This window comes from Eptesicus fuscus, chromosome 1, assembly GCF_027574615.1.
Source record: "Eptesicus fuscus isolate TK198812 chromosome 1, DD_ASM_mEF_20220401, whole genome shotgun sequence".
Taxonomy (NCBI): domain Eukaryota; kingdom Metazoa; phylum Chordata; class Mammalia; order Chiroptera; family Vespertilionidae; genus Eptesicus; species Eptesicus fuscus.
Window position 1 is genome coordinate 25,617,608 of NC_072473.1, and position 19,529 is coordinate 25,637,136.

General features: G+C 44.3%; 1 protein-coding gene and 1 pseudogene across 1 annotated transcript in view; both read right to left on the reverse strand.

Annotated features, from left to right (window-relative positions):
* The window catches only part of TMEM47 (transmembrane protein 47), a 37,359-nt gene extending 35,783 nt beyond the window's left edge, over positions 1–1,576 (reverse strand). The window contains exon 1 of the mRNA XM_008154600.3: positions 1,114–1,576. Coding sequence (XP_008152822.1) covers positions 1,114–1,339 — 226 coding nt within the window. The 5' untranslated portion in view covers positions 1,340–1,576. The remainder of the gene's footprint in view (positions 1–1,113) is intronic.
* Positions 1,577–13,378: 11,802 nt separating this feature from the next.
* Positions 13,379–18,619, reverse strand: LOC129148877 (malate dehydrogenase, mitochondrial-like; annotated as a pseudogene).
* Between the last annotated feature and the right edge of the window lie 910 nt (positions 18,620–19,529).

Genomic DNA, 19,529 nt, shown 5'->3' on the forward strand with positions numbered 1-19,529 from the left:
AATCAGATTCTTGTGGATGTGTTATTTCAACTTTCTTGGAACTGGAAACGTTTCCAGCAAAGCTTTATAAATAGTCCCAAAGACATGAAACTGGCACGAAGGAATTTAATGAGTTTTTCAGGGGTGCGTTTAAGTGCAGAAAAATCACAGGCAGGTCATCTCTCTTCATTCCCCTTTCTCTGTACGGACACCAGCTGAAGAATCAAGATTAGCAAGGAAAAGGGTTTGCAGCAAGAAATCGTAAGTTGGCAGATTTCTGCTAAGGGCGTAACTGGGGTACAGGGGAAGGCAACTGGGGATCAAGGAGAGAATAAAGCAGTAAAGACCCCATGGGGCTGGTAGCCCGAGTAACTACCTTTGTCTCCAACCCCCCATCTTTCCATTTGCAGCTTTCAGTGCTGGCTGAAAAGGATACTAGGTCCCAGGCTTTTGTGAATAGTTCATGAAGAGAAAAGAAAGGAAGGTCTGGAGGAGAGAGGAGGTTCTTGGACTGGGAAAGAAGGCAACTCACAACCAAGGGCAGTGTCACCATAAAAGGAAGAGAAATTAAGTCTGCCCCTCTCCCAACTCTTCACATCCCTCAAAAATGTCAGGAAATAGAAAGTCTGAGCCTAAACTTATCGGGGAAAAGCCAGATAAAGTGCAGACAAGGCAGAAACGCGGGCACTAAGAGGTAAACTCGGGCGGTTTCCCGCGGAGAGAGAGGAGGGAGAACAGAGCGAAGAAAACCAAGAGAAAACCCAGGGCATCCCGGTGGAGTTGGGGCGTTTTTGCTTTTCCCTTTTAAAGGGGGCGAGGAAGCCACAGACACATGGTTCTCACCTTAAATGATAACAATGGCCCCAAAGAGCATACATGTTACTCCAGAGCCCGAGGAAAGACCACGGGAGGATGGTGGAGGGCGCGGGACGTCGCATTGGGTTTTTGTGGCGACTAGGACCAGAGAGAGGGCAGGGGTGGACACCCGAGGATCCGTGTAGCGGCCAAGATGGAGCGGGGCGGGCAAGGGTAGGGGACACAGAAAGTGTGGGGGAGAGGTGGTGGCTGTCCTGGCAGTGGGGCGCGGGGCAGTACGGGGCGGGAGGAAGGGATCACAGCGCGCCAGGCCCTTACCGCTGCTGAGCGTGGACTCGCAGTGCCAGATGTCCAAGCTGGCGGGTTTCCGGCAGGACTCCCACAGGGACAGGTAGTACTGGTGGTCTGCCGTGACCCAGGCCGGGCTCAGTACGGCCCCCAGGTCCAGACACAGCGCCAGAAAGATGCACACCAGCCCGACCAGCTTCAGCGGGGTTAGCACCGACACGCGCACCTCCTCCATGCCGCTGCCCGCCGAAGCCATGCCCCGGGCGCCGCAGAGAGCCGGCCCTCCGGAGGCGAAGACGCCAGGCGGGTCCGGAGGGCTGGGCTCCGGACCTTCCTCGAAGACGAAGCAGCGGCTCCGCCGTGCGCGGGAACTCGCTCCCTTGGGGTTCCGCGCCTCCCGCCGCCGCGAACTTGGTGTGCGGAGGTGGCCGGCCGAGGTGGAGGTCGTCAGCAGCCTCAGGGACGCCGATCCCACTGCGAACCCTTCGCCACCGAACCCGCGCCTCGATCTGCCCGCGCCCGCTAGGGTGCCCGCTCCGCCCCGGCGCAGTCCGGCTAGCTCCGCCCCGGCCCCGCCCCTGCTGTGGGAGGCGGTGCCGAGTGGGGCGGGGCGGCGGTCCGCACTCGGGTGGTGTCAGGCTTTGGCTCTCAACTCCAGGCACTAGATGGAAGCTTGCGCTTGCCCCGCCCCTGTCCGATGCGTGCGGAGCGGGTCCCTATTCTCTGCCCTTCGTACGCAGCTCGCGAAGAGCGATTCCTCGTTCCCGGCTTCTGCGCGCAGAACCAGAAGGAACCCCCCCCCCCCGCCCCTCACCAGCTGCACGGGGCAATTCCTTGATGCTGCCTAGCCCCTGGCCCCGCCCCTGGCCAAGAGGGCTGCAGGGTCGCCTTGCTTCCCATCCCCATCCCCGCCATCACGTGGGTTTCCGTTTCTTAGCAAGTTGGGTGGGTCCTTTGCTAGAAGGCTTCAGCTGAGGAATCCTAGGTTTTCTGGGCTGTAGCCTTTAGACCAAGAAGAGGTTCTCTCAGTGATGTAGCAAAGCCATCACCACCCTCCTCTACAGCCCCGTCAATGTCTTATCCTGGGGGATTTGGAGGAAGGAGGAGAAAGGTGATAACAGGTATTTTGTCCTCTTTTCAAACCCAGGAGGGACCCTGACTCAGAGCCAGTGATCCCCCAGTTTTCCCTATTTCCTAACTTTCCCTCTAAAACTGCTGTGGCTTCTATTCTCTAGACTCGCTTTCTTTCACGCCCCCTACGAAGGGCGATTGCTCAGGGGATGCAGGCGTTAAAATGGGATTGAAAGCTCCTGCAAAATATGAAGTAAGCCTTACTTGCTTACCTGCTGCTCTGTTCTTTGGTTTGGTATTGACTAAAACCGTTATTCTTTGGACTTTATACAATGCCAAATTGGATCTAAATCCCTCCCTGGGCATAAACCTGTTCTTGGCTTAGCCCAAGGCCTGGCATAGAAAAAGTGGCATATCTGTAAGTGCTCAATCTACACATATGTATTGAGCACCTACTGTGCTCTCCTGGCTAAGGATTCAGCCACATGTGACCTTGCCCCTGTTCTTGAGAAAAGGCTCTATTTTTAAATCTGTACCTGAGGAATAAACACCCCTTGTAATTGAATTTTACAATTTGCAATTCTGTAATTAGCTAGGTCAGCTTGTGATTGGTGGGTCATCTGTCTTTTGCATCTCTTTGACTGCTTTCCATTTTTCCTGTAACAATTTGTTGAATAGTCGATCACTAGGGGTGGGGGTGTTCCCAGACCTTTCACCATCTGGAAAATTTGGTAAGAAACCCAAAATAGTGGTTAAGATCTGAAGAAGGGAATAAATGCCTTCTCTCTTTTCATGAAACACAGTTCTTGACACTACAAGATTTCATAGTTTTTGTTAATAACCATTTCCTTCTAACCACATCTTTCCATGGGGCTGACCACATTTTGACCCAAGCAACATTTTGCATGTAAGAAACAATCAGTGTCAAGTTACTTGAGAATAAGAACCAACCCAAAGTGAAATAAAAACCCATGGTTTTCTTATATTTAGAAATTAGAGAACTGGTCACTCCCCCCTACCTGCCAATCACGATATTTGTTGCCATTAATAAAGAATGCCTAGAGCACTCTGAGCTCCTTAACCTCTGACTTCTTGGCCTCCCACCCTCCCAAGGAGGAAGCAGCTTAAGTGCTTCTCCTTGAAAATGGTTCCTAATGGAACTCTGAAAAATTAAAAACCAATATGATTAATAGGGATGGCCAGGCTTGTGATGGTTTTCTTTTACCTGGAATTATGTTCATGGGCTTATAATGTTCTTTTGAAAATAATGTGTAAGGAAATTTACTGACTGTGCCCTCTAAGTTATAAATAAATATTTTTCTTCAAGTTCTACCACCTGCCCTTTAATAAATTCCATTTCTAGTCAGCCAATGTTTTTTTTTCTTTATCTTTGTTCCCTCTAATTTGGGCTTTCTTGCGATAGCCGGTTTGGCTCAGTGGATAGAGTGGGGACTGAAGCGTCACAGGTTTGATTCCTTTCAAGAATACTTACTTACTAGTAGGTTGCAGGCTCCATCCCAGGCCCCAGAAGGGGCAGGTGCGGTGATGTGTCTCTCTCATATGGATGTTTCTCTCTGCCTCTCCCCATCCTTTCCACACTCTCTAAAAATCAATGGGAAATAATATCCTTGGTGAGGATTTAAAAAATAAATAATTTGGGCTTTTTTCCTCCTCCAACCTCACTCTAGCAACCTCTGCACTTTTTTCACTTCATTTTTCTGGCTTGTTCTCAACAGATTACTTGAGTGACTCCATCCTTCTTTGTACTACCTACAAACTTGTCTGTGTACTGTCTCCAAAATTAGAAAAATAAACCATTTTAACAACAAAAAGCCAAATTCTCCTAAAATTTTCCATTCTTCTGTCAATTGTTTCTAGAATTTGCACAACATAATATAGATTAGCTATCCTTAATCCTAACTTTCAAAAAATGAAAAGCTCTCAATACAAAAGTTTTTTTTGATTTTCATAAGTTTGTAACAAACCAATTTCAAATTTATCTGAGGCTATTTATTTTTTTATTTATCCCACTTAGTGTGACTAAATAGCCACACACCCTGTTGGGTGTTATCTCACAATATGTGTAACATAGTACCCTTCAAAAATCTGAAAAAGTCTGAATTCCTTAAAACAACTGGCCCCAAAGTTTGGAGATAAGAGATTGTGGACCTGCATCCATCCTAAAGATGGAAAAAGTAGGGTGAATTTCAACAATTACTAAACATTGAATGAAAATCTACAAAAAATTATCTGGCTGGAAGTGGAATGGGAGGTGACAAATAAGGTGTGTGTGTGTGTGTGTGAGTGAGAGAGAGAGAGAGAGAGAGAGAGAGAGAGAGAGAGAGAGAGAGAAATGTAGAAACAATGATTGAAATAGACCCATATCTGAGAAGTAGTAAGAGAAAAAGAGTTCCTAGCTCAAGATAATTTATTTGAGATCTCTTAGAAACAATGACTTCGTTGACCCTGCACAATAGTGTCACACAAAAGCCAGAGATCCCCTCTTTCACCTGAGCCTAACATAGGGCAGCATGTCACAACAGTCACCCTTATCCATGGACCTCCAGGTATCAAAGTCTAGGGGTCCTAACTCTATCCCACAATATAAGAGCTCCATGAAAATTGAAAATTTGAGTCACAGAACTCTGTGTGAATCTATATGAGTTGTGCAGCCAAGGAGAGGCAGAAAGGAGTCATTTCCTAGACCCTGTAGTAAAGGAAGAAATCAGTTCTATTTGAATCAATCAAGCCAGAAAAGGGGGGCTGCAATGTGAAAATAGAGGCTTGAAAAGGTTGGATGGAAGAGACTGGGAACCTCATCAGAAAAGTACAAATGAGTCATGATGGGAAGTAGAGGGTATAGCAGAGATGGGGAGGAGGAGCATGTTCCAGACTTTGAAGGTCTCTTAAGAGAATAAAGAGGAGTAAATGACAGGTTGTCTGCACACAGTCTGTCAGCAAGGACACCATCTCTACATTTACTTAGCAGTTGAGATGTACAACTACTAAAGTTCAGTGCTTTGGGATAAACCAGAGGGGACTTAATCAGTTAGGGACTAAACAGGGATAATTTACTGTTTTCATGAATAAGCCAAGCAATCTCATACATTGTTCAATTCACCAATCTTGTCATTGTCACAGTAGCTTCTGGTCAATGTCAATCTTCTACCCATTATTTAGATACACACTGGGGAGGTGTTCTCTAGTTATTCTGAATCCAGGTCACCATCCATATAGAGAAGGTTCCCTCCATCAGGGACAAGCCATTTTGTTTTGCTCTTTGAGTCCTGCTTCTCTTCCCAGATCCTAGAAAGGTCTTCCTACACTGCAGCCTTTCAGCACTGGGATGGCATCAGACACACACTGGTTAGAACCGTTTACTCTTGGAGAAGAAATAAGAATGGATGGGAAAACATTGATGAAATAATCATTAAAAGATTATAAATATCCATCAACTTTTTTTCATTGTAATAGATAAGGTTGGCAAAATACATAGGAAGTTAGAAACAAAGAATACTTCAGTGGTTTACTTTTTTTATTCCATTTTTGAGGTCTATGCTAGAAATATTTTGATGAGAGCAAAACCATGATATAATGAGGCTTGCCTGCTGTTTATGATAATTAATCATGTCCCAGAGAGATCCAGGTTATGGTATAGTGTGTATTGCATTATTGAGTTTTCTTGTTGCATTGCTCTTGGCTTAGAAATATCACAGATAATTGTGACTAATTATTTGCTATTTCTGTTTGTTTGTTTTTTAAGAAAAAAAAAGAACATTGATGAAAATAAAGAATCCCACCTTCAAAAAGCTAAATTCCATCATTTCCTAATGTGTTTTCCAATTTAAAAAATGTATGATATTATTGAATCAGTTAGATTTAAGTCAGTAGTAGCACATTCACTATTCACATTATGTGTTGATGTTTTGACTTCAAGGTAATTGTTTCACAGTAGTACCTATAATTTACTCACCCACAAAGAAAGAAAATAAATCATAAAAGTGAAAACACAAGAGGCCAGTGGAGTTGAAGGATGATTAGTTTTAAATAAATATGTTTATTGTAATGAAAGAAGTATGAATCAGATGCCCAGGAGGTAGGAATATAGGGAAAATTAGAATATTCCAGTGGGACTAAATTTAAATGCCTTTTCCATCTTTTTCAAGCCTCTATTTCCTTAATAACAGTCACTTATAGGATCAGATTTTCCTTCATATTTATATTTTATGTGTATTCACTTACAGCTTTGTGGAATATAAGCACTTCAATCACCTCATGACTGCATTTAAAATTTTCATTTTTTTGTTTCTACAAATATAAATTGAAGCTTTTGGTTACTCTGAAGCAAGTGCACACCTACCAACATATTCTCATCCTGATGGTATTTCAGTTATCCTTGACCACCATCACCATGATACATCATTTTTACATCTCTCTTGGTGTGCGCCACAGTTGAGGGCTGATTTGAAATGGGGGTGGGGTGGGGGAGAGGGAAGCCTGAAAAACGGTTACCCTGAATAACTGAATAGTTAGGTGTGATGAGAAGGTTATATTATGCTTGGTGGAGCTGGAAGCTGATTAGTGTTAAATCATGACTTAGCTGTTGACTTCAACACAAGCCAATGGAAGTTAGAGCAGAGATTGAATCATGTCCTGTGGAGAGCGGCTACAGTATTTGGACAGGTTCAAGCTTCGGACTAATGAGAGGGCACAGTCCTCTCATTGCCACGTGCAAGTCCCAGCTTGGAGGGAAGAGCCCTCCCAGCACAATTATAGCCAACAGCTGTAGTTGTAAGCGTGAACCTAGGGTCCGAACATGTGGCCCCACGTGCCTAAGTGATATAGGCTGCAAGTAAACAAAGCTTGATCAGGTGCATGTAATTGAGTAGGATCGAAACCCACCAGAATGTTGTAAACATCTTGACCACACCCTTACTTTGCCTCGTGGAACCTGGCTATAAAATAAAGACACGGCTTGTAGTCTGTGGCACTGTCACTAGCTCTCCATCAGAGAGGCTCTCCATCAGAGAGGACAGCGCCCCACCGAGACCTAGGTTTCATTCTCTTGTCTGTCTTTTCTCAATCCTTCACCGCTCCCACTCAGGTTCACCCATGGCCGTGCTGGCGTAGCACAGTGGCCATCAGGAATCACCACGGATAATTGTTCACCCTTTCCATCACTCTCTTTGGAGCTCGTTAGCTAAGCCTCCTCTGTCACTTTAGATTTTACTCTAAAGCCATCTTTGTTCACTTCTTGGTGAGTTTTCAAAGAGACCTTTACCCTTGGACATTTGAATGAAGGCAATTGTGACTAGGCAGAAAAATTCTGATAAATGCCTGCATAGAACACCCTGACTCCTCCCCCCCCGCCCCTTGCCAAATTAGACAGCAACATGGTCAGTTTCTCATCTCAAAAATAGCTTCATCCATGATGATTGGCACTGCTGTATTCTTTCCCATGTGTTCATTTTTTGTAACATAGACAGTCTCAAACTTGTGGCTGGAAGCCCTTCCCAGTGTTCTCCTGATAGGGACTATGTCTGTAGTGTAAGAAAGTTCTCTTTCATCAGCAAGTGTGGGACCCTCCTTTCTTTGTGGCCTGAAGGATTCACGTTATCAATGGTGAAAAGTGAACCCCAAATTTATACATCTCAAATATAGTGATGGCTCAAAGTTAATTGAAGGAAAGGCTAACATTTTAAAAAAGGTTTAAGTAGCCAAAACTGGTTTGGCTCAGTGGATAGAGCGTTGGCCTTCAGACTCAAGGGTCCCAGATTCGATTCCGGTCAAGGACATGTACCTTGGTTTCGGGCACATCCCCAGTAGGGAGTGTGCAAGAGGCAGCTGATCGATGTTTTTCTCTCATCGATGTTTCTAACTCTCTATCCCTCTCTCTTCCTCTCTGTAAAAAATCAATAAAATATATTTTTTTAAAAAAAGGATTAAGTAGAAAGGGTACCTGGAGCAATTTATACTCACACTTCCAAGGAAAAGAATGCAGTTAAGCAATTTCTCTCTGGAATTTCCAAAAGGTGGTCTTAAATGTCAGCAATGCTGGGGGACTGAGGCTAGTGGAAAAATGATCCTCTTAGGAACTGTATTTCAGTGTAGCTCTCACCTCTAGATTTCACCTTTTAAAATGTGTCTGTAAAGTGAGTCAGTAGTATTGTATGATTTGTCAGCAGTCTGTCAAATTTGAATGTCAGCTAATTTAGGTCCAAACAAATATAGGTGGAAATATCAGAACTATATGGAGACCAGTGTTGTTTGTCATTCCCTGAATCTTTTTCTTTCAACTTTTTCTTATCCTACTGTTTCACCCCTCCCCCCAGGGATTAAAATAATTCTATAAATGTGAGCAAAAGGGGATTATATCTGCCCAAAATTAAAATGTCCTTTGTAAATCAATCTAGGGAACTTGAAAATTTTAGGAGATGTTAAAAAAGAAAATCATCATGAAGATCTTGAAATAAATTATACTTGGTTTTGTCTGGTTTATTACTTGAGAAAGTTTTGGTGCTAAGGGCTCTTTGGTAAACAAGACTAGAGATTGCTTTTGATTTGGCCAGACCATGGCTAAGATACTCACTCTGGAACCTACTGACTGTATGGTTCTGGGCATGCCATTAACCTCAGTTCCCTCCTTTATAAAATGGGATGATAACTACATGTTTGAGTTGGTGTTGAGGATTCATGAGGTAATTTATATAATGTGCAATGTCTGGCATATGGAAAGCACTAATTATAATAATTATTATTTTTATTAAATCTTTATGGTTCAGATTATTACAGTTGTTCCTCTTTTTCCCCCCATAGCTCCCCTCCACCCGGTTCCCACCCCACCCCCTGCCCTTACCCCCTGCCACTGTCCTCATAGATAGGTGTAGATTTTTGTCCAATATCTTCCCGCACCCCCCACACCCCTTCCCCCCCGAGAATTGTCAGTCCACTCCCTTTCTATGCCCCTGATTCTATTATATTCACCAGTTTATTCTGTTCATCAGATTTTTTATTCACTTGATTTTTAGGTTCACTTGTTGATAGATATGTATTTGTTCATAATTTTTATGTTTACTTTTTTCTTCTTCCTCTTCTTAAAGAATACCTTTCAGCATTTCATATAATACTGGTTTGGCAGTGATGATCTCCTTTAGCTTTTTCTTATCTGTGAAGCTCTTTATCTGACCTTCAATTTTGAATGATAACTTTGCTGGGCAGAGTAATTTTGGTTGTAGGTTCTTGCTATTCATCACTTTGAATATTCCTTGCCACTCCCTTCTGGCCTGCATAGTTTCTGTTGAGAAATCAGCTGACAATAATATGGGTGCTCCCTTGTAGGTAACTGTTTTTCTCGCTGCTTTTAATATTCTCTCTTTTTCTTTTGCTCTTGGCATTTTAATTATGATGTCTATTGCTATGGTCCTCTTTGGATTTCTTTTGTTTGGGTTCTTTGCACTTCCTGGACTTGTAAGTCTATTTCTTACACCAGGTGGGGGAAGTTTTCTGTCTTTATTTCTTCAAATAGGTTTTCAGTATATTGCTCTCTCTCTGCTTCTGGCACCCCCATAATTTGGATGTTGGTATGCTTGAAATTGTCTCAGAGGCTCCTTACACTATCTTCATATTTTTGGATTATTTTTTCTTTTTGCTTTTCCAGTTGGGTATTTTTTGCTTCTTTGTATTTCAAATCGTTGACTTGATTCTTGTGATCCTCTAGTCTGCTGTTGGATCTCTGTATATTATTTTTTATTTCAGTCACTGTATGCTTAATTTCTAGTTGGTCCTTTTTCATATCCTCAAGGGTCTCACTAAATTTATTGGCCTTTTCTAGAAAATTCTTGAAAAACCTTATAACCGTGGTTTTGAACTCTATATCCAGTAGTTTGCTTTACTCCATTTCTTTCATTTGTGACCTGTTTCTTTGTCTCCACATTTTGGCTGCTTCCCTGAGTTGATAGAGTGGCTTTGTGTGCTGGGTGTCCTATAGGGCCCAGTGGCTCAGCCTCCACAGTTACCTGAGGTGGACACTCTTGGTGCACCCCTTTGTGGACTGTGTGCACAGCCTTGTTGTAGTTAAGTCTTGATAGTTGTTGGTATCACTGGGAGGAATTGACCTCCAGGCCAATTGGCTGCGAGGATCAGCTGTGTCTATGATGGGAAAACTTCTGGCCTGGAGACACCCTTATGAGGCAAGACTTGCTTCAGTGGGGCTTCAGTGCTCACTGAGTCTGCCCCCTGAGTGTGTCCCTTATGGATCTGAGGAGTGGTAATCTGGATGGTCCCACTCTGACCCCTGGGTACACTGGCTCTTGGATCTCCAAGGAGGTGCTAATTTAGCCTCTGCCTGAGGCCACCCAGCAGGAGCTATGGAGAGATCTGCAGATTCCTCTTTTTTGTTTGGGTTTTGGAGGTACCCAGATAAGGCCCATCTGTGAAGCAATGCAAGCTGCTGTGTGTCCTTGGGTCTTGTTTTGGATGTTCTTGGTCTCTCTGACTCAGCTGCAGTCTGTTAGGTAAGTTTAGATTTCAAAGGACCAGGCCATTCATATGCAAAAGCCTCTGTGCACAGCTTGGATGGGGTGGAGTCTCAGGTTGGAGCAAACAGCAATGGCTTCCCGTTAGCCCTGCCCTAAGAGGCCTCCGGGTCTCAATGTCCCTTGGTAATCTCTGTAAGCACCTCTGAGAGAAAGCCACCCTCGAGTTCCACCCGCTGCCAGACAGTCCAGTTTCTCCCCGTATGAGTCTGGTTTCCCAGAGTCTCACCTGGAACTGTAGTTCAGAGCAGTTGGGAGCTTGTGTCTCCCTCCCTATTGAGAAAGCCAGCCGTGTACTCAGTTGCCAGCCCGCTCCATGCGTGCCTCTGTACCTCTGCACTTTACTTCCGCAGCTCCTCTGAGTCTCAGTGTGCTTTTCTCTTCCCTTCTAGTTGTAGAATTTCCACTCAGCCAGCCTTTCTGTGGTTCTGGATGATGTCCGTTTTGTCTTTTAGTTGTAGTTTTGAAGTGGTTGTGCGAGGCAGTAAGTTCAGATGTTTACCTGTGCCACCATCTTGGTTTCTCCCTATAAGTATTATATTATTACTAGAGGCCCAGTGCATGAAATTTGTGCATGGGGGGTGTCTCTCAGCCCAGCCTGCACCTTCTCCAATCTGGGACCCCTCGAGGGATGTCTGACTTCCGGTGATGATCAGGTGTTAAACTTGGGCCATGGTGGATGGAGAGAAGGACACAGAGATCAGGGGTCCCACCAGGATTGGGCCTAAACAGTCAGTAGGACATCCCTCTCACAATCCAGGACTGCTGGCTCCCAACTGCTCGCCTGCCTGCCTTCCTGATCACCCCCTAACCACTCCCCTGCCAGCCTGATTGATGCCTAACTGCTACCCTGACAGCCTGATTGCCCCTAACTGCCCTCCCCTGAAGGCCTGGTCACCCGTAACTGCCCTCCCCTGCAGGCCTGGGCCCCCCCCCCCACCAACTGCTCTCCACTGCAGGCCTGGTTTCCCCCCAACTGCTCTTCCCTGCAGACCTGGTTGCCCCCAACTTCCCTCCTCTGCCAGCCTGGTCACCCCTAACTGCCCTCCCCTGCAGGCTTGATTGCCCCCTACTGCCCTCCCTTGCAGGCCTGGTCCCTCCCAACTGCACTCCCTTGCTGGCCTGATCACTCATTACTGCCCTCCCCTGCTGGCCTGATCCCTCCCAACTGCCCTCCCCTGCTGGCCATCTTGTGGTGGCCATCTTGTGTTCACAAGGGGGCAGCCATCTTGTGTGTTGTAGTGATGATCAATTTGCATATTACTCTTTTATTAGATATGATAGAGGCCTGGTACACGGGTGGGGGCTGGCTGGTTTGCCCTGAAGGTTATCCTGGATCATGGTGGGGTTTCCCTTGGGGCATGGGACAGCCTGGACGAGGGGCCTGTGGTGGTTTGCAGGCTGCCCATGCCACCCAGTGACCCAAGCAGAGGCCCTGGTATCTGGGATTTATTTATATTCTATAATTGAAACTTTGTAGCCTTGAGCAGAGGTCTGGGCCAGCCAGGGTGTGCAGGAAACTTGGCTTCCTTCATCACCAGGGAAACCCAAGCCTCCTGCTCATTCCGTGGCCGCAGCCATCTTGGTTGGGTTAATTTGCATACTCACTCCTGATTGGCTGGTAGGCGTGGCTTGTGGGTGTAGCAGCAGTATGGTCAATTTGCATATTACTCTTTTATTAGATGGGATAATCCAGGTATCAGCTAGTCCCTGGGAGATTTAGGTAAACTTTGTTTGAAACTAATTCCATGATTCTTCATAGTCTAAAGCCCTTGCTGCTTCTGTTCTTCTCTTTAAGGGGTTCTACAACTAGTCAAATACTCGTTTCTACCCCTGCCCAACCTAGATACAAATGTCAGCTCCTTCACCAATTTCCAGGATAATCATCAAATAGCACTATATAGTTTTGAATTACTACACTTTCTAAGTACTTGAGAAGTCCTGAGAAAGGGGTACTGCAGAGAAAGAGTAAGCCTTCCAGGTCTTGCTTGCCTCATCAGAATCTTTCTGTAAGTCCCCATCTCCTATTTATCTCCTATTCTCTTTCTGTAAGTCCCATCCCTCCCTCCTCTCCCCATCTGCTCATTCAGTAGATTCAATCCCTACTGCTCTCAATCCTTGCTATATGAATGATGCCAGGAGTACTGGATTCACCTAGGAGTTCACTAGAAATGCAGATCCCTGACCTCTCCCCAGACCTACTGAATTAGAATCTCTAGTTTAACAGATCCGTACTGATTCATGTGCAAGTTAAACTTCAGGAAGCATCTGAGCACCATCATCTTCTCAGGCCTCACTTCTACTGCAAGTAGCTGTATCAAAGCAGGTGCTAAGAGATTGTAAAAGTCGCAACTTTCTTCCTTACTCTTCAGCACATTATGTGGTGACCAAGACAATGCTGTTTCTTTCATACACACTTATCAGGCTCAAGTTGCCACTGATGTTTGTTCCATTAGCAAGAATTAATCAGCATTGTGTACCTTAACTGTCATCAGTGTATTTTCTTTCTTTTTTGTTTTAAGAGAAAATCAAAGCCCGTGTTTATTGAGGCACCAGTGGACTGATCTACAATTTGGAAGAGATGGTAATGTGAATACAGTACTCATCAAAGCAAATTGAAACACAAAGATATCAGAAATGACATGGTGCTTTAATAAGTTAAGGAAATGAATTGCTCACTAACTGCTTTCTCATTTTAGGTTCTTTCAAAACTCTTCTCCTTTCTTTATTGAGGCTTTCAGCTCAGGAATGACTACAGCTATCATCTTCTCTTTGAAAAGGATGATTTTGCCAATGCTTACATCCTTCTTGATGCCCTTTTCCCCCAGTAGCTTTGGTGTAGAGAAATAGGGACAGTACATTTCTTGGGACTTAACAAAGGAACATTCGACAGTTCCTTCTTTTCTGTTGATTGCATCTACAAGGGAAAAGATATGGACAGGGTGGCAGAGCCTGTTCCAGCTTTAGCTTTGACCACTGCAATTCTGGCCAGTGAAGGTTGTCAGCTGGTCCTGGGGAAAGTCCACCTTGGCAGTGCACTGAGAGATCAGGGGATGATGGTCTTTCCAGCATGATTGTCAAAGACAGTAACATTGACTCCAGCTGGATCCAAACCTTTTAGTTCTGCGATGAAAGTGTTGGCTCTGACATCGTCCAGGGTTGTTACCCCAGAGGTCTTACTGGCATTGTACATTCCATGTTTCTTGAAACCTTATGATGTGATGGGATGGTGGAGTTACCTGAATTTGAAATGATGCAGATCACAGCCTCAGTGCAATGCTGGGCACAAGCAGCAGTCAAGGTGACCACAATTGTATTGAAGCATCCATCTTATATAAAAACTGCTGTTTGAAATTTTAACCTTGCTATTTTGGCTTCTGTAAACACTTGCTTGCTTAAATAATAAGGAAAATAAGACTAATCCCATTCCAGAGAGGCCGTGGACTATGCCCCAGACAGAGTTGTCAGTGCTGACACCAGGCCAGGCCTTGAGATATGGTCTCATGGCCCCTTCCCAGCACATAGGCCTTCTTTCCCAGAAGGCCCGGAAGTCTCATTCCAAATTTGGGAGACAAAAGAGCTAGGAAAAGTATAAATAGAAAAGGTTTCCTCCATGTGGGGGGGCCCAAAATTTGAAAGGCACATTTTTCTCTGGCCCTGCCCTTAATAAAATGTAACTCCCTTTCTCTAAGCATGGCTTTTTTCCCCCAGTTTTCTGTAACATAATGGTTCCCTGACCCAGAAGAAGGCCAAACATGCTGGCCTTTTGGCCTCTGGTGAGTGGACCGGGTTTGGGACCTGGGGGAACAGGACAGGCCTCCGGGAGGCACCGCTCTGCTGATTTAGCAAAATTGAACCAGGGGACTCTGGGAACTCCCGGACCTTAGCCTAGGACCTGGCCGGCATCTGGAGAGAGTAGACGGACACTTCTGGACCTTTCGACAGAATCGGTAAGGTAGGGGCCCTAACAGTCAGGCCCACTCCGAGTGAGTGGAGGAGGAGCTTGATTACCTCCCCGGAAGTCAATGACTTCCTCAGACAATTAATCAGGAATCAGGTGGACTGTTTAAACTCTGAGTAAATATCCGGTAGAAGTAAGAAACTCAGACTGTCTGGTGTATAAATGTAAGTGTGAGAGTCTGTGTGAAAGATAATGCAAACCCTGCTTTAGGGGGAAGACAGTAGAGAACTTGTAATTGCTTTTCCTTGATTTATAATTTTGCTGTGTTAGTTTAAAATTTTGGAATTCTAGGGTTAATTTAAAGGTATAAAATTTGTGAAGGTTGCCAATCCAGAGAAGTTTAAACAAAGGCTTGTTGGGTTAAGATTAGTCATAATTAACTGCTTTGTAGGCTGCCTTTTTCAGCCCTGCTAGCAAACAGTGAATCACATGGTCCCGAGAACTGCGACCTGCCTGCCCTTCCTGATAGATTTACAGTAGGTCTCTGGGGGAGGAAGAGAGCTGAAAACTGCTCTGGAGCATGTGTGAGAAAGGGTAGAGGTGGTGGAATTCACTCTCAGCCTGCTGAGATAGAGAAGCCCTAGGCTGGGGGACAGGGGGATGGTTGGAGATATCAGAAGTGGTGAAGGAGGAGGAATATTTGAGATCTTCTGGAGCCTTGGAGTTAAGAAGGGAAATCTGGAAGGGAGAGCAGCTGTTCCTTAAGTGTAAAAAGCCTGGTTATACAGGATCTCAGACCGCTTGCCTTATTTCCCTTGCTAAGGACAGAGTAAATGGTTAGTGCAGAAAAGTGGGGGGGGGGGCGCGTCGGCAGGGAGAGATAGGTTTTTGTTAAATTTGCTGGCTACAACCTGCTCTGCTGGCATCCTTGGTTTCTTATCTGAATTATGCTGGACTCAAGGCTTTCTACAAAACACAGTGGATCTTCCTCTGTCCTGTTTTCTTCTTTTTAACCCTTCCAATACACATAAAGAAAATCTCATTGTCTGAGCCAGGAAAGGCGGGGTGACTGGGTACTTCTTGGGTGGTGGCGGAATATTTAGCAAAGGAACTTTAAGATATAATATCTTTAATGTTACAACTAGTTTAAGTTTTAAAAATCTCTGTCTCTCAAAAAATATTTTTACCTATTCTTAGTTTTATCACAGAAGATCTAAGCCATAAATGTTAATATAAGAAATTCTGGCTGTTTACTTTTTAGGAATCATTAAAGGATTGAGGTTTCAAAAAATAAGGAATACTGAGTAGAAGATCTGAGGCATGGTTATGCAGTTTTAAAGGACATAGAAAGAAGGTTTGAAGGCTAATTTGGAAGTGTAAAATTTATAAAGGTTGTGTATGTAATAAGAAGGATAAGAGAAATGTTGAAAGGAAGTCAAATAATACCGGCCAGTAAGCCATGAAGAGTAAATAATTTACATTCTGCCTCCCTAAACAGAGGGTAAATAGTTATGCCAAAGTACTTAGGGGGGACTGATAAAAGAAATCTAACAGTTACTGTTTGTTATAATACATTCAGAAAATATTACTTTGGAAAGTCCATAAAAAGGACTGGCAAGGAAAATTCTATCTTAAAGTAGGTCAGTATATTTTTCTCCTTATACAATTCCTTCGAAATTTGGCAATACTTAATAAATAAATCATGGCAATACATTTCTTTGCATAAATTCAATAAGACTGGTTTCCAATAGTGGTTTTATTAACCAGAAGCTTTGACTGGAGTATCATGTTTTAAAGAGCCCTGCCTGAACTCTGAAGACTTGAAGCTATTAAGAGTGCCATGGAGAAAGCCTGGTATCCTGCTTGGTAGCCCTGAAAATAGCTGGTGCTGGAGCATCAGGCCCATACCCTACCATCACTGGCGGCTGGTCAGAGTAGAAGGGGAGCAATAAGGGCGCCTCTGCATCCCTGTGGGACCCCCACACACTCTGAACCGTGACGAATAGAAGGGCTGAGATGGGCCTTGAAGACTAGGGCATGGACCCGGGTAGAGCCACTACAGGTGAGGACTTCACCTAACTCAACAGATACTGCAGGCAGGCCTAATGGCTGCTGGATGGTGTGGCGTCCTGGTCCTACAGGGCACACTCAATCATGAAATTCCGGCAAAGGTAGTCAGTTACCATTCTTGTTATGTTTATGCAAACAATCAGGCCAATTTAAATACAATAGATAAATTAGTCTTGATTTGGCTCTTTTGATAAACATGGGGGTAATTTTGAGGAGAAAAATTATATTTCAATAGAAGTTATTAAAACTGAAAGGTTTTCTTTCCCTTCCACCAGACCATTTGTTAGTTTGTCTCTGCCAGGTCACAAGCCCACCTCCTTCTGTGCCCAGGCCTCATTGTCCCTCTGACAGACAGCAAGGATCTCTTGGCTCTGAGAGAAACTTCTGACCTGCCTCAGCAGGAAGTAGCTAGAAGAGCCCACTGATGTCCATTTTCCCTAAAAGAATTCAGAACCAGGATCCTTGAGGTAATATATTAGGCAGTTAAATAGATATGAGCAGAGCAAGGACGATGGGCCAACTAGCGCTACCAGATGTAATTAAGTCTTTCCATCTCTACCTATGTGAGACAAGGGGACTCCCCAGAAGCAAGAGGGAACGAGGCTGCAGATGAAGCAGCCCGGGAGGCTGCCCTAAAACCAGTGGGGCCTCTACAGATTCTAGTGACTCTTCCAGACCCTGACCTACCCACCTCACCAGATTACATGGAAACCCAATCTAGAAAAGCTGAAATCCATAACCAATCTTTACTCAAGTTCTTACAGGCTTTATAGTCCACTCAGAAAGCAGTCCAGAAGCATGTCCAAGGTACTCTGCCTATACCAACTTCTGATCCCGTCCATCCCTCCACTCTGGTGACTCTGGGTAAAGAAATTTGCCACACAAGAACTGACTCCTACCTGGAAAGGACCACCCCCACTTTAGTCAAGGTCAACGGGATCCTGACATGGCTTCATCACATCTGGCTTAAAACAGCCCAGGCAAAATAGAGAGTCCAAGACTCTTCGGACCCTCTACAAATTAGTCCTGGCCCTCATTCCGGGCCCTTATCTTATACACAGGCCCACTGACTTTATTCAGCAGAGAATTAATTCTATCAAGCTTATAGTCCTCATGGGTCAATATAACTCCCTCACCAACAATGACCCAAAAGAGTCAATGATTTGACTCATGTACATAAAACCAGTGGGGAATGAAGCATCCATCTTATATAAAAACTGCTGTTTGAAATTTTAACCTTGCTATTTTGGCTTCTGTAAACACTTGCTTGCTTAAATAATAAGGAAAATAAGACTACTCCCATTCCAGTGAGGCCGTGGACTATGCCCCAGACAGAGTTGTCAGTGCTGACACCAGGCCAGGCCTTGAGATATGGTCTTATGGCCCCTTCCCAGCACATAGGCCTTCTTTCCCAGAAGGCCCGGAAGTCTCATTCCAAATTTAGGAGACAAAAGAGCTAGGAAAAGTATAAATAGAAAAGGTTTCCTCCATGTGGGGGGGCCCAGAATTTGAAAGGCACATTTTTCTCTGGCCCTGCCCTTAATAAAATGTAACTCCCTTTCTCTAAGCATGGCTTGGGTTTTTTTCCGGTCTTCTCTAACAGTATCATTGGTGTTGAACAGGTTATCCTATGTTATGCCTGATTTTGTTGGGACGCCAGCTGGAATAACCACCTATCAGAACCTTTCAGGGAATTTGCCAGCTTCTCAGGTCTAAGGTAGCCTTTCACAGTCATTCTGGTTTCTATGTGGCTCAGATCTGTGGCCACTCCTGGTATATGAGCAATATTGTAGCGTGTCAGGTGGCTCACGAAAGGGCTATTGTTCTGGAGAAGTGAAAAGGGCTGCCCAATTCCTCCAGAAGCCCTGGGCACAGCTATTTTAGCATTGATATGGGGGCCTAGGTGCTGAAGCTGCAGCAGAGAGTGGTCCCAGCCTGGCAAGGCAAGAGCAGAGAGCATGGCGGGGGCGGGTGGGACTGGGACCAGCAAGCAAAGGAGCTAGAGGTGGACAAATGACTACAATGGCATTTACCCTGCTCCACTCCACCTGGTCTTGCTGGCATCATTATATTCTTGGCATAATAGTTCTAAATCACCTTGTTTTGTTTTTCTTCCACTACTGAGGGCTATTATTCTCAGTGCAGTAGCAAGATTCTGAAGGAGTGTTAACTAACTGATGAAGAGAAATGGTGATGCCTCTTCAAGTATACCTTATAAAACAATTTTTAAGACGGGAACACTGAGTGACCCCTGGCTTCTTGTGAATTCACTTTGAGATATTTATGCAGTTTCACAATACATAAATAAACTACAAGGGATCTCGAAGTAAAAGGCAGAAGTTCAATTAGGCAAGCCATCTGAAAGAGAACCATGAAACAAAGTACAAAAGGGAAGCTAGTCCCCATTGGTACAGAGCATTAAGTACCAAGAGTCACAGGCCTGGAAATATCTCTAGATAAAGTAAGAGGATGAAGCTGCATTGTTGTGGCTTTAAACTCTGGCCACTTTAATATTTACTCTCCAGACTCCTTTTAAATTCCTTATCTTGAGCCAACCCAGTTATTAGATTTTGGAATCTTATATGTAGTCTTCTTAATTGACAAATTGACAAACAAAAGGTGGTATGCCAGTGAATAGTGTTAAAAACATAAACTACCTGTGGTAGCAAAAGTAAGCTAAAGATGGCATTTGAAAAAGATCCAGGGGACATGATGTATAGAGAGAGTGGATACAGGATTATCAGTATGATGGAGGAAAAACTAAAGTGGAAGATGAGTAAAATTTACTTTAAAAAGATGAATAAAATTATATATGAATAGTTGGCAAGTCAGGAGAAAAAAATAAAAAGATAAAGAAATAAAAGTTATTG